Source organism: Chelonia mydas, chromosome 4 (assembly GCF_015237465.2).
Source record: "Chelonia mydas isolate rCheMyd1 chromosome 4, rCheMyd1.pri.v2, whole genome shotgun sequence".
Taxonomy (NCBI): domain Eukaryota; kingdom Metazoa; phylum Chordata; order Testudines; family Cheloniidae; genus Chelonia; species Chelonia mydas.
The window spans coordinates 30,308,835-30,333,508 of NC_057852.1; the positions used below are offsets into that span (position 1 = coordinate 30,308,835).

General features: G+C 40.4%; 1 protein-coding gene across 5 annotated transcripts in view; it reads left to right on the forward strand.

The window, feature by feature from the left end:
• The window catches only part of NFKB1 (nuclear factor kappa B subunit 1), a 95,879-nt gene extending 72,955 nt beyond the window's left edge, over window positions 1-22,924 (forward strand). For 4 of the 5 annotated variants that reach the window (XM_027833492.3, XM_007054382.4, XM_027833498.3 and 1 more), the window contains exons 14-24: window positions 179-373; window positions 3,208-3,349; window positions 6,794-6,908; window positions 9,566-9,767; window positions 14,366-14,535; window positions 15,503-15,605; window positions 16,880-17,004; window positions 18,307-18,373; window positions 19,786-19,958; window positions 20,126-20,303; window positions 22,021-22,924. In XM_027833492.3, coding sequence (XP_027689293.2) covers window positions 179-373; window positions 3,208-3,349; window positions 6,794-6,908; window positions 9,566-9,767; window positions 14,366-14,535; window positions 15,503-15,605; window positions 16,880-17,004; window positions 18,307-18,373; window positions 19,786-19,958; window positions 20,126-20,303; window positions 22,021-22,199 — 1,649 coding nt within the window. In that variant the 3' untranslated portion in view covers window positions 22,200-22,924. The remainder of the gene's footprint in view (window positions 1-178; window positions 374-3,207; window positions 3,350-6,793; window positions 6,909-9,565; window positions 9,768-14,365; window positions 14,536-15,502; window positions 15,606-16,879; window positions 17,005-18,306; window positions 18,374-19,785; window positions 19,959-20,125; window positions 20,304-22,020) is intronic. The other variant, XM_037896972.2, reaches the window with a different exon arrangement.
• The last annotated feature ends 1,750 nt before the right edge of the window (window positions 22,925-24,674 follow it).

A 24,674-nucleotide genomic window follows, 5' to 3' on the forward strand; every position in this document is an offset into this window, starting at 1 on the left:
CTTAAGTGCAGTGACTCTGTAGCATTTAATGATATAGGTCCTGATGCAGTGCCAATTGAAGTAAATGGGCATCTTTCCATTGATTTCATTGGGGTGTGAATGAGACCCATAGAGCATTATCATTTGTACAAAAGAATCACAGTATCAAAAGACTAATGCTTTTCATTTGTGTTGTAAGGAATTGCAAATGACATGGCTGAACAGGATGGGGAAAGCTGCAATAAGCACGATGACAAACCAGATATGAAACATAACAAGAAAGTGGAAATCACAGAGAGGAGTGAGTCCAGAGTTTGTAGCGGTGATAATAAGGAGGAGGATGTTACTTTGTCATGTACAGCTGAAGTAGCTGAAGCAGATTGTAGGTTACAGGGTAAGTGAACCAATCAGTTTATTTAGGGCCATTCATAGAGCCAATCTCGCCGTGGGAGAAGTCTGCATTAAGGACTGGAAATGTCAAAAGTTCCCGCTCACAGAGTTTCCATCTTTGCAAGGGTGGGAGGGTTTAATTTGCTCCTACTTGGAAATGGCAGGAGATCAGTCTCCTAAACCTGGGATCTCCCAAGATCCACGTATGCCAGGGCTCTCTATGCAGAAGCTTTTGTCCCTCTGCACTGTCTCCCAGTGACTCTGTGATCCCATTGAAGTCCGTAGAATTAAACAGGTTGTAAATCAGCAAAAGGTTTGGTCCTTAATATTTAACAGGCTTCATTATATGTGTGGAAAGGTGTTATTTCCAGGTATGTAATTGTTGCATCATTGTTCCATGCAATCAATCAATGCAAATCTATTTCTAAATTGCATGCGGAGCAGTTTATTAAATGTTAAATTTAATATAAACTGCATCCATTGCCAAATAAAGAATAACTTCAACAATCAAATCAGCACTGCTTCACAGCAAAGTCTTTATACAAAAAAAAAAAAACAGAAAAGAAGGAATGGTTGAAGGAAGTCTTTGTACTAGGATATTAGCCCTCTGGAGATTACAAATTTACACCTTTGCCTTGTCAAGTTTCCTTTTATTGACAGTCTGATCAGTCCATATTTTGAGGGTTAGATAGCCAGATTTTTAGAGGTCTTGAGTGCCCATAACTCCCATCATAGTCAACATCTATCAAAACCAGGCCATATGTGTCTTGGATGATTCACTGGAGACATGCTATTGGTTGTTTGTTATAGTAGAAATGACAGAGAAGGAACTTGCTTTCCCTGTCCCATGTATAATGCGATATGTAGCTCTTTCATGCAGAACACTCCTCCTTTCTGGAATGGAAAAAGGGACATATTATGTTGTGTGCTGGTTTTGTTATGTGTCATTTACTATAACAATTCGACAGGCATTGGATTGGGAAAACAAGTTCACACAGTAATAGAGTTTCAGTATTGAAGCCTTCCCTAAGTCGCTTCTTGGCACTTGAGAGATCATGTGGTGCCCTGGAGAGAAATTGCTGCTTGCTGGCTCTGAGAGTCAACTCCTGGATTAGTTCAGAAAACAAAACTAGCAATTGATGGGTGTGCACTTGTGTGAGGGCGTGATGTTGTCTGTCTGTTTCCAATGAAAGGAAGGGCTTGGATTGTTGAATCTAATGGGTGAGTAAGAGACAGCACATCAGGAAGCTGACGATTATTTCTTTATCAATTATACAAAAAGAAAAAGGAGAGAAACAGGGACTCCAATTTGTGTGAAGAATATATGCAGAAGAATTGGGTCTGTGAAGTGCACCCATTTAATGTAATCTGCACAGTTTTGACAACTGGATTTAAGGGAAATGTATCTTCTCTTATTCCAGTGACAATGTAGTAGGCCTTTTTCCAGAGCTCATTATGACATTTAGTGTCCTGCTTATACAAAAGTCTGGAACAGAGTTTGACGAGAAAGAGACCATGTTGCCTCTGGTGTCCTATCTTGACACACAAGTAGTGTGTTGATTGCATTAGCATTAGACTCTAAATCTGTTATTTAGTGCTGAGAGGTAATAATAAGTTATAATTGTCAGGCTAATCATGTGTCTACAGGAGCCACTGTCCTGTGCAAGTTGCAATGTCAGCCTGACGTGGGTATAATTATGTAACCCTTAGTGAGTGGCCTAAAAAAAGAACACAGGCATTAATACTGACCACAGTTGAAGAGTCTCTTTTATCCCAAGTGTTACAGTGTTATTTTTTACATAGCAAAAGATCCTGAATTCCTTTCCTCAGTGTACACATGTGTGTTTTAGCTCGCAAGTGCTGTTTTCCTTGCTTGCTCATACTAATTTGTTACAAGGTCCCATGAAATCTCACTTTGGAATCGTTAGGAATATAGACTGTCTGGTACAATTCACAGTCCTCTCCAGAATGGTAAATGTGGTTTGAAACTTTGTCTCGCCTCACCCTCTTCACCATATTCCCACTCATTTGGAGCTGTGGATTTTATTTGGTCAGCAGTTTGTGACTTGGTTCCACCGATGACATGCACAAATCTTTCTTTCCTTTTTTTTTTCCTGTAGTGTATTTGGTAATTGAAATTGCTGTGGTTATGTTGCTTTGACACTAATCTGAAGCTGTCGTTTAATTTTAAAATTCTCTTTGATGTATTTATGAAAGGAGGAAAGATGGTATAATCTTGCGGTTAAGGTACAGGACTGGCTGTTGAGACCTGAGCTCGATTCTTGGCTCTACCACAGATTTTCTGTGTGACCTTCGACGTCAGTTAACCTTCCTTTTCCTCATCTGTAAATTATGAAGGTGATGTGTCGCGAGGCTGTTTGTAGAGCAATTTGAGATGCTGAGAATGAGCCAAAGAAACATGAAGTATTTCAAAGTTCTGTGAGCAGGTTCTCTTCCCAAACTGCTCTCAAATATAATCCACTATTATGCATAGTCCAAATTTACCCCCTTCACAGAGTGCAGCTCAAGTCTTCTCCTCAGATGTGGTTGCTCCTAGGATTTCTCTTCCCTGACTATTCAGCCCATGCACTAGTTCATCTTTCTAGAGAGCCACTACCTCCATCTGTATGTGGTAATTAGCTGTAGGCGCCTCTGTGAGTCAGCAGAATGTACTTAACAGTATGCATTCCCCAGGCAGAATCAACACCTGCTGAATGGTGTGAAGTGCCTCAGGAAAACACTGCCAGCCTGTTACAAGCTCCACACCTGCTGTGTTATGTCTGGACATTGCACTGAGATAATTTGTAACTCTGATGAACGCAATGATTTGTGTTGCAGATGGTCTGTTCCTGGAGAAGGCAATGCAGCTGGCTAAACATCATGCCAATGCTCTTTTTGACTATGCTGTAACTGGTGATGTGAAGATGCTACTAGCTGTTCAGCGACATCTTACTGCCGTCCAGGATGAAAATGGTGACAAGTAAGTAGCGAGAAATCTACTTTTTCAAAACTAAATCCAGGAGATGTAACTCTCAGTACAGGTCAAGAGCAAAGCTATTGAATAAGAAGTTACCATGTTTGCACTGCAGCTTTTCAAAGGATGACTGTGTTTTAAATGACATGGAGGGCTTGGGCTAGAGATTTCCTCTAAATTGAAGCATAACATACGGTAGAAGCTGTTCAGAGCTGACAGTCTGTAGCTGCCACATGAGAAATTATGCATGACTAACACATACTATCAAGTGTTTTGATAACCTAGTGGGAGGCTGCTATTCTTGTTCCAGTTTCTGTGGAAATGGATTTCAGATTACTGAAAAAGCAAGGAACATTAAATGTTTCAAAATGTTCGCTAATTTATTGTTAGAGACAGTGGTTATTTTAAAGCACTTTGCTTGCCCAATTTTGGGCAATCCAATGTCTGCTTTGAAAACAACAGGAATAAGAATGAGCAGGAACTAGCAATAAAATTGTTAGAACTTTTGGTGATGAATTTTCTGGGTGAAATGAGTTGTTATTCTCAGTCCGGTTCCCAGTTAATTTATTGATAGTTTCAGCAAAGGCGAAGAACTGAATGATCCGTGGAAAATAAACTACCTAGAGGCAGTCCCTCCGGATCAAGGTTGTGATCCATGGCGTGGGAGCTTACACTGCGGCCCCCAGACAGCTATTTATCCCCAGACATGCTGTAGCTGTCATGGGGATAAATGGTAGATTTCAGTCTCCAGGATCTTGAGACCTAGTTCCTTTCCTGAGCGCTCAGTTCCTATACACACTTCAGAAATACCAAGTAAAATAGCAAACTCTTGATGATTGTGGCTGCTAGCTTTCCTGCAAGAGTTGTTTTACAGCACAGAACTGCAGACTCTAGGATCAATACCCATAGTTTTTCTACTGAAATCTACTGTTTACAAATCTGATTGCCTTTAATAAAAATATGTAACTGATGAAAGTATCTTTAAATGACCCTAAAAAAATTTTAAATATGTTGAATTTGAATTCTGAGATAAAAAATAAAAACAACTTATTTAATAAATTCAGTAACATACTTCAAGAAAGACAATTCTACTGGATACCCACAATTCCCTGGATGCCTGGCGGCCTTGTGACCTTGTGCCTTTCACTGTAGTGCCAAAAGATACATTGTTAAAGCTGCCCACCTTATTAGACCATTCGATGAATTAATGGATTTTTCATGGAATGTATATTCAACTATTCTTTACAGAGTTAAATACAGTTACAGGGTAGAATAATAATATTAGGAGAAGGAAAGAGAAATAAGGAATGATGGGCAAAGGAGAATCAGTATCTTTGAGATATGAATATAGGCAGACTGTCAGCGTTATAAGAAGTCTGTTCCATTTGGCAAGAGCTGCAGAGGAGGCAGCTCTTCTATAGGAGTGGTGAGACAGTAAGAGGAGGCCAGTGCTAGACAAGTGGAGAAAGAAAGGGAAGAAGTAGCACAGTATTGCCAACCCCAAATGTTCAAAATTAATGAGCCACCCTCCCACACCTCCCAAAATCATGAGATTGGCTTTAAATAGTACATCTGGGGAGGGGGCGTCATAAATATAAAGGGAAGGGTAAACACCTTTAAATCTCTCCTGGCCAGAGGAAAAACCCTTTCACCTGTAAAGGGTTAAGAAGCTAAGACAACCTCGCTGGCACCTGACCAAAATGACCAATGAGGAGACAAGATACTTTCAAAGCTGGAGGGGGAAAAACAAAGGGTTCTCTCTGTCTGTGTGTTGCTTTTGCCCGGACCAGAGCAGGAATGCAGGTCAGAACTACTGTAAAAAGTCAGTAAGCAATCTAGTTAGATTCTGTTTTGTTTAAATGGCTGATAAAATAAGCTGTGCTGTATGGAATGTGTATTCCTGTTTTTGTGTCTTTTTGTAACTTAAGGTTTAGCCTAGAGGGATTCTCTATGTTTTGAATCTGATTACCCTGTAAGGTATTTACCATCCTGATTTTACAGAGGTGATTCTTTTACTTTTTCTTTAATTAAAATTCTTCTTTTAAGAACCTGATTGCTTTTTCATTGGTCTTAAGATCCAAGGGTTTGGATCTGTATTCACCTATGCAAATTGGTGAGGATTTTTACCAAGCCTTCCCCAGGAAAGGGGGTGTAGGGCTTGGGGGGATTTTGCAGGGAAAGACATTTCCAAGTGGGCTCTTTCCCTGTTATATTTGTTAGACGCTTGGTGGTGGCAGCAACAAAGTCCAGGGACAAAAGGTAAAATAGTTTGTACCTTGGGGAATTTTTAACCTAAGCTGGTAAAAATAAGCTTAGGGGGGTTTTCATGCAGGTCCCCACATTTGTACCCTAGAGTTCAGAGTGGGGAAGGAACCTTGGCAGGAGGTGTTTACCTTCTGGTTTCTGAACTTTTTGGGTGCGCTACATTAACTGTTTCAAGCTTTCCTCCACAACCATGAGGGCAAGAAACTTTGTTTTTTAATTAAAGCTCAGATTTTCCCTTATTAGAATAACTCCAGGAGCTGGAGGCTTAAGAAATTTTATATATTGCAAGAGACACAGTAAAACATGAGAGCCACAGAAGAGAGGTTCAGAAATTAGACCAGAGCAAGTCCAGGCAGGGGTTCAAAACAAGCAGGACAGTTTTGAACTGAATCTGGAAATGAACGGAGGGGCTATTAAGGCATTTTATGGTTTGGGTGATAGGATTGTACTTCTTAGATGCTGTTACAATGTTGAGAGACCTGGGACTTGGGAAGAAAGTAGAAAATGGAGTTATAATAGTCTGAGTGGTCTTGTCTTGTGTGGTCACTTATATATTAAAGGGTTTTTCCCTTGGGCGTGACATCTTCAGCTAACTTTGAGTCTGGGGGTCCTTAGTCACCTTCTTTTTGAAAATGAAGACAAGAAGAAATGACAAAGTTGGGGAAATCCCCATGGGAAAATCTGCTTTAGTTACACAGAATCCTGTGGAAATTCTGTATGCAGGTTCTGAAAGTGTGAAACTTTTCATGTGCTTTATGCTTCTAAAACAGTGGTGGGCAACCTCCAGCCCGTGAGCCGCAGGTTGCCCACCACTGCTCTAAAATATTCCAGGCTTTTTAACACTCAGCATCTCTGTGATACAAAGCTTGTTATAAATAATACTAGATTTGGAGTAAGAGTCTTCTTTATACAATACACTGTCTTTTTAATAACACTCTATTTTGTGCACTAAGGCAGGTATTTAAGTCTTGGATTTCAGATGTGAAACCCCATTTCCACTGAAATCAATGGGAATTAGGTACCTAAATACCTTTGAGGATCTGGACCTTAGAGCCCAGTTGAGCTGTCATGACAATAAATGGAAAAACACCTGTTGTCGTCAATGGGATTTCGATCAGAACCTTATTGGAAATTATTTGATTTTTGCAATTAGAGTGAACTTGGTTTTGTTTGGTTTCATTTCAGTGTCCTTCACTTAGCAATTATCCACCTTCATTCTGAGCTGGTGAGAAACCTCTTAGAAGTGGTGCTGGATTTTAATTCTGATGACATCATCAATATGAGAAATGACCTTTATCAGGTACGCCAGAATGCAGTGATAAGTGATACTAATCATCCAACTGGTAACAGAAATTTTCTGCAACTTATTTTTCCCTTTTATCCATCACACAAAACCCAAGTAAAACTATAATGCAAGCAGTTCAGAAGTTCATAGATGGTGGGACACAATGACAGACTGAAAGGTGGTAACAGAGGTTGCACACTCTCATTGGTGCATATGTGTAACTTCAGTCATTGTTACAGAATATGTGTTTATTGTAGAACAGAACCCATATTTTATACCATGTATCTTGTTTTCTGTTCAGTCCCTTTTTACCAGGCTTCTCTGTTACTAAACTACTGGTATCAATCGCCGTGTGCCAACCTTGTCAACATGTTTTGAACTTTCATATGCCATACTCCTTCAGGCTGGCGGATCAGTTGCTGGGTCACATATAGGTATTTGTAACAAATAATGCCCTTTACAGTAGCCACTTCAAGTCAGTATCAGCACACAGAAATTGAGCTCAGAGATTCCCCTTTCCTTTCGTCGTTCACATGTGCAAAAAAAGAGATGATTAACCCCATGCTCCCTTCATTTAGAGAAGAATTGTTAGGTCCTGGAAGCATGAGCCTGAGATTTTCACGTCCCCAGCCCAGACATGTTCTAGAAAGCGCTGTGGAAATCCTCCTATAAAGTGTCTCTTTCCGTATCCCCTACTATAAACACTAAAGGTCTAGGCCTGCTAGGAAAACACATCATACTCCCTGGGAGAGGTGCACCCATGATAGGAAGAAAGAAAAGCAGACATGGTTCGGGCAGTGTTCCTGTTTTATTGAACTCCGCTCAGAGCTGCACCAGGAAAGCGTTTCAGGTCTGATTTTTCTCCTGCGTAGATAAACCCAAAGGGCTTGATTTTTTCACTTTCTTGCACCTTTTGTAGTTATTTTCACTGGTGTAAAATGAATCTAACAATGGTGTAAATGAGTGGAGAACTCTGGTTTGGTAGTGTTTTACACCCACTCCCTTTCTACAGGTAGAATGGCGATACAAGGAACAAGGCAGTAGTAGGTATCAGGTTCTCAGCATCTACTACAATCCCTCTGTAAGCCTTCAAAGTGTCCGTAGAGTGGGTATTTTGTAAACCAAAGGCTGGAGAGGGTATAATACTTTAAATCTACAGTATGGGCTGGGACTTCATGACAATACAAATATAGTGGAAATGGATTTATACATGTGCTCCAAAATAATTAACAACTCTAGACGTGTTTCTGTACTTACGATTCTGGTGACATTCACAAACAATTCTAGCCTCACCCCCATAGTTTACATTATCACTAGACTCTTGGGATGGAATTAATCATTTTTTGTGTATAGTTGAGTATACACTATTCCTTAATATGTAATCAGAATATGAAGTTGGGTTTGGGCTTGATTTTGCTATTATATTATATTATATTATATTATATTATATTATATTATATTATATTATATTATATTATATTATATTATATTATATTATATTATATATTTTTTAAAGGCTAAGAGTCTGATTTCCCTCACAGTAAGAAAGCTCGCTGTACAAATACAATAATATTTGTATAAAAGGTTCAGCATGATGCTGCTTACCCACCAGAATGTCACTGCTGCAGTATACAGTCCCTCCTGTTGAAGTATGAACACAAATCTTAGTTACAGGTTTCAGAGTAGCAGCCGTGTTAGTCTGTATCCGCAAAAAGAACAGGAGGACTTGTGGTACCTTAGAGACTAACAAATTTATTTGAGCATAAGCTTTCGTGAGCTATAGCTCAGTTCATCGGATGCATCACAAAACCTTATGCTCAAATAAATTTGTTAGTCTCTAAGGTGCCACAAGTCCTCCTTTTCTTTTTGCAAATCTTAGTTAGAGGCAGTAAAAGCCTTGAAGTCTAATGTTGGTGTTGCAGCTGATAGCATTGTTATGCTAATGGAGAACATGCAAATTACATCACCTACCTAGACAGACATTATATAAATGCAACGTTCTTCTGTGCTTTGTCAGGTTTTAAAAAGAAAACAGCAGATTTACATTTAATGTACCCTAGTCATTTTAAAGGATTTAGGGGACATAGCCATGGAGTTTTTCCTAGGAATGGAATCAGCGGAGTGGCTCAGCTGCAGATGGGAAGGCTGGATTTGGGTTTATACTCCCTGTGTGACACAGAACTCAGGTCCTTTTGGGTCCAGGCAAGCATAGGGACTGATTTTAGGCCAGAGAATCCACTTCCACGTGGATCCTTTCACTTCCTCAGTCCTCCACCCTGTTCAACTCCATAAAAGCTTGACTACTTGGTCTCGACGATAGAGAGTGGATTTGCCTCTTAGAACCCAGTCCTTGCACACCTAAAGCTCCCATTGACTTCACTGGGAGTTTTGAGAGCCTGAGGAACGAATGATCAGTTCCTTAATCTGAATGCTGATACTGGGCTATGGAGATTTTATGACCTTTAAGTACAAGTATGAATCGTGTTCACAGTTCAGTGGAAGGAAATATATACTAGTTTGCATCGAGCATTTCAATTATCGTAGTACCTTTTTTTGTGTAAGAATAAAACATTAAAATTGTGGATCACTGTGAGTAATTTTTAAGAGGCTTCTGTGAAAATGACATATATGTTGCTCACTTTCTTGTGGTTACTTTTCCCTGCCTTTTCTAGACACCATTGCACTTGGCAGTTGTCACAAAGCAGGCAGATGTGGTAGAGGACTTGCTGAGGGCTGGAGCTGATGTCAGCCTTCTGGATCGACATGGCAATTCTATCTTGCATCTAGCTGCCAAAGAAGGAGATGACAAGATTTTAAATATACTCCTTAAGCATGAGAGGACATCTCCAATGATCAACAATTCAAATGGGGAAGGTATGGAAGGATCACAGCGATTTTTCATATTATTTCTTGGACAAGCATATTACCATATATACTTGTTCATAAGTCGAATTTTTTTTGTAAAAAAGGGAAGCATCAGAGAAGGGGGTCGGCTTATGAACGGGTATAAAGAGGGGAGAGGTGGGACATGGCCCCTCCCTCCAACAGAGGGGGCAAGGAGAGGCAGCACAGCCAGCAGAGCCAGAAGGGAAGAGGCGGGGCCAGAGTCTCTCCATTTCTGGCCACGCTGCTCTCCCCACCAGCCTCCAGAGCAGCTGCAGCTCTGGGGCTGGCAGGCTGCAGCCATGCCGCTCAGCCCTTCCCCCCAGAGCAGGCTGTGGCCGCACCGCCCGGCCCGCTGGAACATGATGTGGCCGCGCCCCCCGGTCTGGCCTGCTGGAGCAGCTCTGGCCAGGCCAGAGACATCCTCCCCTTGCCCTCCCCAGCTAAGGTGGGAAGGGATGGGATGGGGAGAGTGTGGGGGTCACAGGCTAGTGGTGGGGTCATGTGGGGGGTGGTCACAGGGGTTACTCCCCTGACCCCCAGCATCTCCCCCTCAAAAAAATTTCCCCACCGGTTGCTGTCCCGGCCCGTCTGGGTAAGCAGCTGGCGCACAGGGACACTTTGTTTACTTAGATTTACCTCCGTGCCCTCGGACGCTCGAGATAAACAAACCATCTTGGCCCGCCAGCAGCTTATCCTGATGGTCCGGGAGCCAAAGTTGCTGACCCCTGAATTATAGGGTTGGCTTATGAATGGGTCATTAAAAATTTTCCATTCTTACTTATCCATCTTGCGGGGGTCGGCTTATAAACGAACCGGCTTATGATCGAGTATATACGGTAATTATGCTTCCAGTTCCACAGGCAGGGCCAGTTAGACAGAATTGCAGGGTCTCAATGTTTGGGGAGATGATGGTGTTTTAGGAGGGATTTAGGTTTAGTAGGAACTGGAGAACCCTTTGGGAAGGAAGGATGGGCTCCACCTAAACCAAAACAGAACCAGATTGCTGGCATGTAAAATTTAAAAAGTCATAGAGGAGCTTTTAAACTAAGAGGTGGGGGAAAGCCGACAGGTATGAAGGAGCACACAATTGAGACAGACACATCCCTTAGGGAAGGATTTATTAATCCTGTAATCTCTGTATCCTAGTAAAGAGGAGGTGATAGAAGTTGATAAAGTATAGGTAGGAACTGAAGAGAAACAGTCAAACAAAAAAAAGTCCCATTCAGTTACATCACATGAAGGCAGAAAATTAAATGTTGACAAATTTTTTAAGTTCTTCTATACAAATTCAAGAAGTCTAAATAATAAGATGGGTGAACTTGAATGCCTGTTATTAAATGAGAATATTTATATAATAGGCATTACAGAAACTTGGTAGAATGATGGGACATAGTAATATCAGGGTACAAAATATATAGGAATGACAGAGTAGGTTGCATTGGAAGGGAGCCGGGGCACTCTATGTGGAAGAAAGCATAGTCAAAAAGAGTAAAAATCTGAAATAAATCAAACTGTACCATAGAATCTCTGGATAGAAATTCCAAGTTTGAATAATAAGAGTATATCAGTAGGAATATACTACCAACCGTCTGACCAGAATGGTGACTGTGATTGTGAAATGCTCAGGGAGAATAGAGAGGTTACAAAAACAGAAAACCTAGTAATAATGGGGGGTTTCAACTGTCCCCATATTGACTTGGAACATTTAACCTCAGGATGGGATGTAGATATAAAATTTTTAGACACCATTAATGACTGCTTCTTGGAACAGCTAGTTTTGGAACCCATAAGTGGGGAGAGACAATTCTTGATTTAGTTCTAAGTGGCGCACAGGACCTGGTCAAGAGGTGACTATAACTGAACCTCTCTGTAGTGACAACCATAGTGTAGTTAAGTGCAACATCCTTGCAGGGGGGAAAACCCACCACAGTAGCATTTAACTTCAAAAAGGGCAATTAAACAGAAATTAAAAGGAACAGTCATAAGAGTGAAATGCCTGCAAGCTGCATGGGAACTTTTAAAAAACATCATAATAGAGGCTCAAACTATAGGTATACCCCAAATTAAATAAAACAGTAAGTGGACCAAAAAAATGCCACCACGGCTAAACAACAGAGTAAAAGAGGCAGTTGGAGAAAGAAAGGCATCTTTTGAACATTGGAAGTCAAATCCTGTTGAGGAAAATATAAAGGTACATAAACTCTGGATAGTTAAATGTAACATTATAATTCGGCAAGCCAAAAAAGAATTTGAAGAGCAACTAACAGAAGACACAAAAATTTATAGCAAACATTTTGTTTAAGTACCTCAGAAACAGAAAGTCTGCCAAACAGTCAGGAGGGCCACTGGACTATCAAGGTGCTAAAAGAGCACTCAAGGAAGACAAGGCCATTGAATCATAGAATATCAAGGTTGGAAGAGACCTCAGGAGGTCATCTAGTCCAACCCCCTGCTCAAAGCAGGACCAATCCCCAATTTTTGCCCCAGATCCCTAAATGGCCCCCTCAAGGATTGAACTCACAACCCTGGGTTTAGCAGGTCAATGTGCAAACCACTGAGCTATCCCTCCCCCAAAACCACTGAGCTTTGCATCAGTCTTCGCTGCAGAGGACGTGATGGAGATTCCCACACCTGAGCCATTCTTTTTTTCAGTGACAGATCTAAAGAACTGCCCAAGATTAAGATGTCAATACAGGAGGTTTTGGAAGAAATTGATAAATTTAACAGTAATAAATCACCAGGGCCAGATGGTATTCACCCAAAAGTTCTGAAGAAACTCAAACATGCAATTACAGAACTACTAACTCTGGTATATAATCTATCGCTTAAATCACCCTTTGTACCAGATGACTGGAGAATAGCTAATGTAATGCCGATTTTTTTAAAAAGTCTCTAGATGCAATCTTGGTAATTACAGGCTGGTAAGCCTAACTTCAGTACCAGGCAAATTGTTTGAAGCTATAGTAAAGAAAAGAATTATCAGATACATAGATGAGAATCGTATGTGGAGAAGAGTCAACTTGGCTTTGGTATAGGGAAATCATGCAACATCAATCTATTAGAATTCTTTGAGGGGGTCACTAAACATGTGAAGAAGGGTGATTGAGTGTGTCCTGTACTTGGACTTTCAGAAAGGCTTTGACAAAGTCCCTCAGCAAAGTAGGCAGCCATGGGATAAGAGAAAAGGTCCTCTCATGGATCAGTAACTGGTTAAAAGATAGGAAACATTGGGTAAGAATAAACAGTTTTCCTGGTGGAGAGAGGTAAATAGTGGGGACCCCAAAGGTCTGTACTGGAACCAGTACTGTTCAACATATTCATAAACGATCTGGAAAAAGGGGTAAACAGTGAAATGCCAAAGATTGTTGATGATACAAAATTACTCAAGATAGTTAAGTCCAAAGCAGACGGTGAAGAGATACAAAGGGATCTCACAAAGCTGAGTGACTGGACAACAAAATGGCAGATGAAATTCAGTGTTGATAAATGCAAAGTAATGTACATTGGAAAACATAATCCCAAGTAAACATACAAAGTTATGAAGTCTAAATTAGCTGTTACCACTCAAGAAAGAGATCTTGGAGTCATTTTGGATAGTTCTCTGAAAACATCTGCTTAGCTAACAGAATGTTAGGAACCATTAGGAAAGGGATAGATAGAAAGACAGCAGATATCATAATGCCATGATATGCCCACGCCTTGAATACTTCATGCAATTCTAGTCACTCAATGTCTAAAAAGATTTATTAGAATTTCAAGAAGTGCAGAAAGGGACAATAAAATGATTAGGAGTATGGAACAGCTTCCATGTGAGGAGAGATTAATAAGACTGGGACTTTTCAGCTTGGAAAAGAGACAGCTAAGAGGGGATATGATAGAGGTCTATAAAATCGTGATGAGTGTGGAGAAAGTGAATAAGGAAGTGTTGTATACTCCTTCACATAGCACAGGAACAAGGGTCACCCAGTGAAATTAATAAGCAGCAGGTTTAAAATGAACAGAAGGAAGTACTTTTCACACAGCGCACAGTCAACTTGTGGAATTCCTTGCCGTGGGATGTTGTGAAAGCCAAAAATATAACTGGGTTCAAAAAAGAATTAGATAAGTTCATGGAGGATAGTTCCATCAATGGCTATTAGCCAAGATGGTTTGGAACACAACCCCATGCTTTGGGTGTCCCTAAGCCTCTGATTGCCAGAAGCGGGGGCTGAATGACAGGGGATGGATCACTCAATAACTTGCCCTGTTACGTTCATTCCATTTGAAGAATCTGGCAGACAGGATACTGGGCAAGATGAACCATTGGTCTGATCCAATATGGCCATTCTTATGTTCTTACATTCTAATTTTTAATACATATTACAAAGATGGATAAACTTTATACTGGTGCTGTTCATAGCTATCTTCACTGCTCACAATTTTCCACTCTTGCTTTCTCTTTCACACACTCACAGGGGAGAGAGAGAGAAAATAACAAAACAGATTTGTATATATTCATTTTATATGTATTCGGATGAAGTGTTATAAAAACTTATTACCACAATGTTTCCATATTTGTCAGTGTTCGTGTGTATTTTGTTTTGTAGGTCTCAATGTGATTCACATGGCAGTGATGGCAAATAGCATGCCTTGTCTCAGACAGATGATTGCTGCTGGAGCTGACGTCAATGCTCAGGAACAAAAGTCTGGGCGAACTGCGTTGCATCTGGCTGTCGAACAAGAGAACATCTCTTTGGCGGGCTCCCTTCTCCTTGAGGTGAGTGCTGTGCTGGCATAATTGTTTTTTGTAGTTCATTTCTCTTTGCTATTTAAGAAAGCTTTATGATAAATTCCTAACAGCTTATGATTTTGTTGCTTACCCTGGCTGGTAGAATGGCAAACAAATGCTGTAATAATGAACAATAATAGTGATAGTTTATTTGTTTAGCACTGATAGTGAGCTTGGTTTAGTGCCTGAGGAATTTACAGTCCAAGACCCTGATCCTGCAAAGACGTGCACATGCTTAACGTATACTGTGAATAATCCTCTTGAATCTAATGGAATTACTCACTAGTGTAAAGTTAAGCACATCATCTTTGTAGGGTTGGGGCATAAGCAGACAAAGAAGACAGAGAATATACTTTGTGCGTGTACACCCATGCACATATACTCAATCATATCCTCCTCCCATTCAAGAGCAAAATTCTGGTTGATTTCAGTAGACACTGGTTTGGACCCATAATAGAAATATCATAGAATCATAGAAGATTAGGGTTGGAAGAGACCTCAGGAGTCATCTAGTCCAACCCCCTGCTCAAAGCCGGACAAACCCCAACTAAATCATCCCAGCCAGGGCTTTGTCAAGCCGGGCCTTAAAAACCTCTAAGGATGGAGGTTCCACCACCTCCCTAAGTGACCCATTCCAGAGCTTCACCAGTAATATCACATTGGGTGCAAAGTTTAAGCTTTTTAATAACCTATAATATCTATCTGATCCTTCTTGGATTATATACTGTGCCTAATATCTGAGTACATAAACACCATCTCTTCATGTATACAGAGAAGTAATTTGTTCATTATATTTTCCAACTCCTTTTGTTCAGGGTATGATTAAAGGTTTTATGTGCATAGGGATAGAGGTGCTTATTTGCATGGTTACAGTGTTTATGCAGACATGAGGCTCCAGCTGTATTCTCTGCCAGGTAGCGTTACTTTTTTATTTCCTCCCTCAATAAAATTTTAGGGTGATGCAGATGTTGACAGTACTACATATGATGGAACAACTCCACTTCACATAGCAGCTGGAAGGGGGTCTACAAAACTGACAGCTCTTCTCAAAGCAGCAGGTATGAGGGGTTGGAAGTATTGTGGAGAGTACATTTCTACTTGAATGAAAATGTCACTTATTGCTAATTAAGAATTTAGATTTGAAGCTTGGAGCCTTCTCTGTTGGGCACAAGGGATTCATTAATGAGTGTGACCCTCTCCCACCCTTTCAGCCAGTAGAAATGAGATGTGTTAGAGATATGAGGAACTAATTCTATGGGGTAGAAGGGGAGTTTGTTGTTAACTGTGCGGCTCTTTACCTCTATCTACTGGCTAAATTATGATGATGTTAGTACTTGGGATGGGAAATGGGCTGAATCTCACAAGCAAATAATCTCATATGAGGTTCTGAGCTGTGTTTTGTTTGTAGCTTCCTGTAGCTGAGGAGATTTTTCCCTGAATGGTTCAGTGTTACATTAGTTTGCTGCTGGAATGCTTTAAGAAAAAAAAGAGAGAGATCACTGAAATTTTACCACCATCTCTTATCCTCTGAACAGCCTGGAGAATGGCACACTTTTGGTGATGAGGATTCTTATCCAGTTTTGATTTTTGCACCTTTCGTCTTAAACTATGATGTTTAGTGAGACAGTCTCTATTTCTCTCTGCCTCATCTCAGATCTCTAGCAATGCTAGTGTTACAGCTGTATCTGTCTTTTGGAATAAAAATCCAAACCTCCCTATTAATTCAAGAGCAAGACAGAACTCTCTGCTTACCATCCTTTGATTTTTCTGTCTGATGGTCTATCGTGAGACATCCCATATCACAATTCAGCATAGACACATTTATTTTTCATGATCTGAGCTCATGATTTGGAAGCCAGGAACTTCCAAGTTCCTGTCTCAGTTCTGATGTGATCATGACTCCTTCTGTGGCCTTGGACAAAGTGTTTAACCTTTCTGCCTCCATTTTTCCCCTCTGTGTAGCTGGGATAATTCTTACCTCACAGGTCTGTTGTGAGGCTTCACTTTTTAGCTCATATTTGCAAAAACATTTTGAAGGTGCAGAATGCTCTTTGGTGTTATATGCTTGATTAAAATATATGTATTTATTTTGCTTATATCAATTCATCAACAGTGTATGAAATAGCACATTTTCTATTTAAAATCTGGAGACAAATTGTCTAAGTAAAATGAACCCATGCTAATGTCTTTTGTACAAGGATGTGTAATGAGACCTCTTTCCACCCCCCACCTCCCCAAATAAGACATAAGTTTGCATAGTTGAGTATGATCCAATGTAGTGAAGTCTTAGGAAAACCTTTAGTTGTTGTAACTGCGCTCTGTAATTCTCCAGGTGCAGATCCTCACATTGAGAACTTTGAGCCATTGTTTGACCTAGAAGACATGCGAGACAAAGACAGTGAAGATGAAGGAATCGTACCTGGAACGACACCTTTGGATATGGCCTCCAGTTGGGAGGCAAGTGATCTGTGTGGTTTATCAGTTATTTGGACAAACACAAAAAACCCACAAACCCTATCTTTTAGTTTAATCTGAAGAGGAAAGTACATGACAGTGGCACGTTTCTGCAGTCATTCATTCGTTAAAGACCTTGTTCGCTATGAAAATCTAGGGAACTGCACTGTTTTCACAAATCACAGCTCTTGGCACAACTCACTGAGTGCGTCCACCCCTGCAATGCTTTTGGTTCTGTTTTTTGAAGAGCATTGCTTCATTAGGAGTCTTGGGTAATTTGTCACTGCTGAACTGATGCAGGCAGCTGTGCACTCACTGTGGCTGGAGCAATCTCTGTTGTCTCGGAAGGGGTTAGGAAAAGGACAAATTAGGTTAATGTGGGCTTCAACGAGTACGAATATTAATAGACTGCAAACTCTTGAAATGTCACACTTGAGACTTCAGGAGGAAAAACAGAATATAAAGTTTGGCTGAAAGGATTGCGTATTCCAATTCACCATGAATCCTTTTCAGGGCATCAGTCCATCAGGATCTATCTCTAGTATCTGTATGGGGCACCTTTCATGGGTATTTTTGTCATGAGTTCTTAATGTCACACTTTATAGTATCCCATTTAAAAACTTTAGATAACCCCCAGATTTTCAAACTTGGCTCCCTTAAATTAGGTCCCTAAATCTGTATTTTGGCAATTGCATGAGTGGACCTTATTTTTCAGATGTGATGAACACCTGTAGTTCTCTTTGGGTGTTCCTACAGCACAGTCAGAGGGTGTGATTATATACAAAGCAGTCAGACCTCCTGATTGCATTTAGACAGACCCTGTGACCTCAGTGGGAGGTGTAGATACTCAGCACCTCTGATAATCTAGCCACCTTGTTCAGGTGCTTAAATATGGGTTTAGAAGCCTAACTTTAGGCAGCCACGTTTGAAAATTTATGCACAATTTTTGTTTTAAATTTTTAGTTTTCTCGGGTGCAGGTTACTGTGCTTGGAGGATTTTCCATCTCCCTTAAAGAATCTCTGGACCTTGGGGAGGGTTGCTATTTGCCAGATGAGCTACTTAAAGGGCAACAGAAGGCAATCTCTCCATTTCCCACTTGGGCAGAGGCACCATTCCTCTGCAGCACTTTTAGTTCTGTTGACCCTACAACAAGAAAGAAATGTGGCTGTTGATCTATTAATACATAAAGTATGGAGAATATAGAGCAGTGTAAACATGAGGGTTGGATTTGATGAAATGCAGGATAAAGACCAAGTTTCTTCCAAACATTGATATTAATGACTAATTCTTTTCCCACACTACAGGTATTTGACATATTAAATGGCAAACCCTATGAATCAAAGTTGACTTCTGATGACTTACTGATGCAAGGTAGAGTATTTAAAAAAGAAAAGCTGCAATAATACCCATTTATTAATTGAGGAGTACTGACAATATGCTCAGAACATAGAGGAGAAACAGCTTGCAATATAAATAATAGAACAGGGATAGCCATGTCATGCTGTCTGGAGTGCCTGATGACCTTGAGTGCCAACCTCAGGGCAGATTGTCAAGAAGCAGGACAGAGACTCCAAACTGGCTGCATGTTGTAGAATTAGATTTCACCAACCTAGTAACAGATGTAAACTCTTGAAAGACTATAACCGTCTTATCGGGCAAGCTGAACTTAGTGATAGTTGGTTGCTATACACTGACGATCACAAAATATTCAGGTTGCTTACAGTTGCAAGAGACCTGTCTCTTTGACCCAGGTCAAATTGTATCTTAGATCTCTCACCAAAGACAGTGTTTGTATCCAACCCTGTGATAAATTAACTAAAGATATATTAACTAGGAAAAAGAAGTGAGAGAGTTAATACAAGGTTAAAAAAGGCAAACGTATATACGCAAATGAGTTACAGTCTATGGTTTTAAAAGACGATGGAGTTGTCTTAATCTGTCAGCTCTGAATGTCTTTCAGGGCTAACCCAGGTTGACCCTGGGGATCTCTGCTTTTGTTTCATAGCTCCAGCTCTGTGAGAGTCCAAACAGCAAAAGAGAGATGAAAATTTTTCTTGTCAGCTATTTTTATTTCCTTCTTCCAGAATTCAAGCTGATGGGATGAGTCCTTTTGTACGTAGCCTTTTCTTGGGTGAGAAGGGGCAATTAACAAAGTCTTTGTATTGTGATGTCCCACAATGGCCCATATAGTTTTGATAGGCCTTCTTGATTGTTAGAAGACAGTCCCTCCTGACTGGGTTCATAGTTGCAGAGCAAACATTTTTTACAGTCACAAAGCAAAAAATTAAATATTTCTTTGTAGCATGTGATAAGGATGTTATAAGCGAGATTAGTGCATTCAGCACCTTACAGGCAATTCATAAAATCTACTCACATTGTTATAAATGCAATACCCATCTTAACCATACTAACACAAAGGTGAAGCAGACTGGTTTCCGGTGCTCAGCTGATGCCTAAACTGCTGGCAAGAGCTGGCACCTGGTCTGCCAGCGTCACAAGCCATACATCGGAAGCGCCACTGCTAGTAGAATAAATATGGTTCTTTTTATAGTCGTATGTTATTTCTGACTTTGGAATTACGACACGACATAGTCCACATGCTCGCTGTTATGCTACAGTGTGAGTACATATATTGAGTAAATACTTTCATGTCTACCAATCACTTTTTAATTAAACAGTTTGCCTCTGCTTCGGGGCAAAAAATGTGACTGTGACTGTGATTGCATAAATAGGTGCAGGGTTTATGTATATAATAAACTTGGTTTATTTCTCTGTTTCACCAGGAGATATGAAAAAATTGAATGAAGACTCCAAGCAGCAGCTTTACAAGTTACTAGAAGTACCAGATATAAACAAAAACTGGTGTACACTGGCACAAAAATTGGGTCTGGGCATACTTAGTAATGCCTTCAGGTTGAGTCCTACCCCAGCCAAAACTCTGCTGGATAACTATGAGGTAACTCTTTTTTAAAAGATGTTCTAAAGGACCAAGGGAACACAAGGTCATTTGCAACTGCCCTCGATAATGTTCTCCCCTTGCGTGGATAGATGGTGCCACACTTTGTTTTGTAACAAATCTGCCACAGTGATATGTATATTATTTTCCTTTCTGTTTTGTCATAGGTTTCTGGTGGTACGGTGAAAGAGTTGGTTGATGCCTTGAGACTAATGGAGTACACAGAAGCAATTGAAATCATTCAGAAAGTGCTCTCCATCCCATTAAACCAGTCTAGCAATGAGGATCATGCTGTGAAGGCTCCACCATCACCAGCATCTGCCTTCTCCAACAAAGAAGAGATGGGTAAAATAGATAGGCATAGATAATGTGTTTTGAAAAGTGTTTTCCAGCAAGATTCATGTGATTCTGATACATTTCAATCCAGCTACCTTTGCACAGAACAACCCTACTCAGTTGCCTGTCTGGGAAGTACTAAAATATGTAAGGATTTCTCATTTTAGACTTGCCAGGCCTAAGAGTGAGGGGAGATGAAGCAATGACTCAGGGCAAGGGTTATTTTAGTCTGTTTTCTAAAAATAGATATTTGCCATGTCATCGGTATTGATTCATCCTTGCCCGCAGCAAGGGACTAATGAATCTCCTTTGCCCATGATTCTACATCATTGTCCAGACTTCCCGGGGTTTGTACAATACCCCTCAGTTTTCTTTTACTAGTTTTTTCCTATGATCTTGATTGAACTTAAGTGTTTTGGCCTCATTAACTGCTCCTCAAAGTAGTTAGGCTATACAGCTTGATATTACAATTAAAATAGTTGCCAATTCTACGGATTTCAAATGCTACATAGAGATGGGTAATGCCGTCCTTTAGCCCCATCTTACCAATAGGGAAACAGACGTTTGGAGGTAAAATGAATTGTCTACGGTCACATAGTGAGTCAGTTTCAGAACAAGGAATAAAACCCAAGTTTTCTGACACCCAGTCTCGTGCCTTATTCATTGACCGACACTGCCTCTGTAGCCCATGTACAGTATATACTGAGACGCAAGATAAACCAGTCAGGTTTCACTTCCATCACCTTTGCTAGTTTAAATTTTATAGGGCCATTCAGTTTAAACTGCATGCCTATGTATATGCTATATAAGAGCAAGGTATTATTCTCTCTATGTTCCTGAAGAATACAAATATCAAATCTAAATTGGCAGCACCACCAGTGAAAGAGCTTTGCCACTTAGTCACATTAATAAGCCACTCCTTATTCATTGATTTGAAAATGTGTTTTAAAGAGTTAGTAATTTAAGATCTTAAAAATTCCAAAATATGCTGAATGATCTGTTTCAATTGCATCAAGCCCTTTGTTGCAAGTGATGATGGGTCTCTGTGCCATTAGCACCTTCAACTGAGGAGACATAACTCACATAACAATCAGTTATTCCTTTGTAGCTCTTGCATGGATGGCAGCTGTCGCTGAACTTTTCAGATTTCATACTCACCTTAACTAGATGCAAATTATTTAAGTACTTTGACAATCCATCCTTTGTTCTTTCATGTAAAGATGTCTTAATAGCAGAGAGGCCTCAATCTGGACACTATAGTTCAGCAACAGTTTATACTTCTGAGATCCAGATTGCCTTTATCCTGGTACTGAGAACACTCCTTTGGGCAGGACCAGCATGAGGATAGTAGTAACTTTTATGGATCAATATGGCTGCTAGTTATTCGGCATGGAATCACGCTTAAATACCAGGCGTCTAACCCTATCCATCCTCCCACCATTGATACCCATTTCTGGCCACTAAACAACCCTGCAGATTCAATCAGCATAATGTGATAGAAGGGCAGCAAAGTAAGTAGGCTTTGGTCAGTTCCTAAGCAAAAACAACCAACATCTTCCTACTGCAGTACCGAACCCAAAAATTGCAGTATTTTGATTGTGCTTTACAAGTGCCTTTGTCTATTGGACTTTATTTCTCGTGGCTCTTGAGGACATTAAACTAGCTTACAATGTTTTTAGTGCAGGATGAAAAACAAATGTGTATTCTTTTCTGTTTTCTTTCTCAGGTGAACTTCGTAATGTAAAATTACAAGACAATGAAAGCATGTGCGATAGCGGCGTGGAGACCTCCTTCCGCAGACTTAGCTTCACTTATTCTGAGTCCCTTAACAGCAAGTCATCAATAACATTTAGCAAAATGGCCCTGGGATATGGACAAGAAGGCTCAGTTCAAGGCAAAATGTAACCAGTTAGCAACATGCAATTATATGAACCAAAATGACAGTTAAAATTATGCCTGTATAATTCTCTTCAGCAGAAGTGATCTTACAACCAAAAGTGCACTGGAAAATACTTGTCTGAAGTGTTCAAGATTTGAAAACATGACTCATGAACATTGCTTCTTTCTTTGTTTCTTAAGTACCTTTATTTTTATTCATTTACAAGCTGTATAGTGTTACCAGAACCAGTAACCAGTGCCGCATAGTACATAGAACTGGATGACGTGACTGATTGAGCTTTTCTGGTTGCCAGCATTTTCTGTATGGATGGACGTTGCTACTTCTTGATAATGTTGAACACCAACTCACCTTTCATAAAAGATGTACTGCACACAGACCAATCAGAGGATGCATCTTCTAGCAACCTATTCCCCAGTTTTAGCACAGCTACATGGAATGGGAGCTCATAAACCAGTTAAAAGGATTTCCCTGATGTTAAAGACAAATTGTGGTTTTCTCAAAGTAGTCATGGTTGCAGTTTAAAAAAAACTACAGAAAAGAGATCATGTATATTTCAGTGAATGTATTTAAATTTAACTCTGGTGCCTATAATCATTCAAAGCTTTAAAAAGTTTGACATTTTACTATTGTAAATATTCTTTTTAGATCAATTCCTTTTACAGAGGAAATTTGTGCTTTTTAAATGCTTATTTTTATTTTACTTTTATAATAAAAACAAAATTAAATTAAATCCTTCATCTTCATTAACCATTTTGACTTCCCTTTGTAGAGTCATAGGAAGATTTGTGTCTTTTTATTTTTTCCCTCTGTTCACCATTTCAATTATAGGATCTGAGAGCAGATAATACAAGATTAACGTGATGAGGGTTTTTTTGCGTTAAAAATACCTATGAGGCTGAAAAGAATTCTTCTTCAAGCATTGCCCATTTTTACTTGAGAAGTCAGGGGCCTGAGGTATAGCTGAGCAGAGGTGCCGTGTGCAGGCTGTGGTTTGTGGTTTTGGAACTATGACCTCTAATGCTAATCCTCTTTAATCCCATTTGTGTGTCTGTCCTGTTGATTAATAACAGTGAAGGAGAGTGCTCCACAGGAGGATGTGCACACACTACAAAGTAGGGCTCACATCTGCGCAGAGCCATGCCTCGTGCTTTGAATGAGGGGGATATAGGGAGGTGCAAGCCTGCAGTCACTCAGTTCCATCTGGGCTGCAAAGCCAGCGACACCACAGCAGAAGAGAAGGAAATGGGGAAGTAGAGCCCCAGTAGGGACAAAACATAGAATCATAGAATATCGGGGTTGGAAGAGACCTCAGGAGGTCATCTAGTTCAACCCCCTGCACAAAGCAGGTCGTATCCCCAACTAAATCATCCCAGTAAGGGCTTTGTCAAGCCGGGCCTTAAAAACCTCTGAGGATGGAGATTCCACCACCTCCCTAGGTAACCCATTCCAATGCTTCACCACCCTCCTAGTTTCAGAGTAGCAGCCATGTTAGTCTGTATCCGTAAAAAGACAAGGAGTACTTGTGGCACCTTAGAGACTAACAAATTTATTAGAGCATAAGCTTTCATGAGCTACAGCTCACTTCATCGGATGCATACAGTGGAAAATATAGTGGGGAGATTTTATATACACAGAGAACATGAAACAATGGGTGTTACCATAGAGACTGTAACAAGAGTGATCAGGAAAAGTGAGCTATTACCAGCAGGAGAGCCGGGGGTGGGAGGGGACCTTTTGTAGTGATAATCAAGATGGGCCATTTCCAGCAGTTGACAAGAACAGTAGGAGGGGAAATAAACAAGGGGAAATAGTTTTACTTTGTGTAATGACACATCCACTCCCAGTCTTTATTCAAGCCTAAGTTAATAGTATCCAGTTTTCAAATTAATTCCAATTCAGCAGTCTCTCGTTGGAGTCTGTTTTTGAAGTTTTTTCATTGAAGAATTGCCACTTTTAGGTAATCGAGTGGCCAAAGAGATTGAAGTGTTCTCCGACTGGTTTTTGAATGTTATAATTCTTGACATCTGATTTGTGTCCATTTCTTCTTTTACGTAGAGACTGTCCAGTTTGACCAATGTACATGGCAGAGGGGCATTGCTGGCTCATGATGGCATACATCACATTGGTAGATGTGCAGGTGAACGAGCCTCTGATAGTGTGGCTGATGTGATTAGGCCCTATGATGGTGTCCCCTGAATAGATATGTGGACACAGTTGGCAATGGGCTTTGTTGCAAGGATAGGTTTCTGGGATGGTGCTTTTGTTGTGTGGTGTGTGGTTGCTGGTGAGTATTTGCTTCAGGTCGGGGAGCTGTCTGTAAGCAAGGACTGGCCTGTCTCCCAAGATCTGTGAGAGTGATGGGTCGTCCTTCAGGATAGGTTGTAGATCCTTGATGATGCGTTGGAGAGGTTTTAGTTGGGGGCTGACGGTGATGGCTAATGGCATTCTATTATTTTCTTTGTTGGGCCTGTCCTGTAATA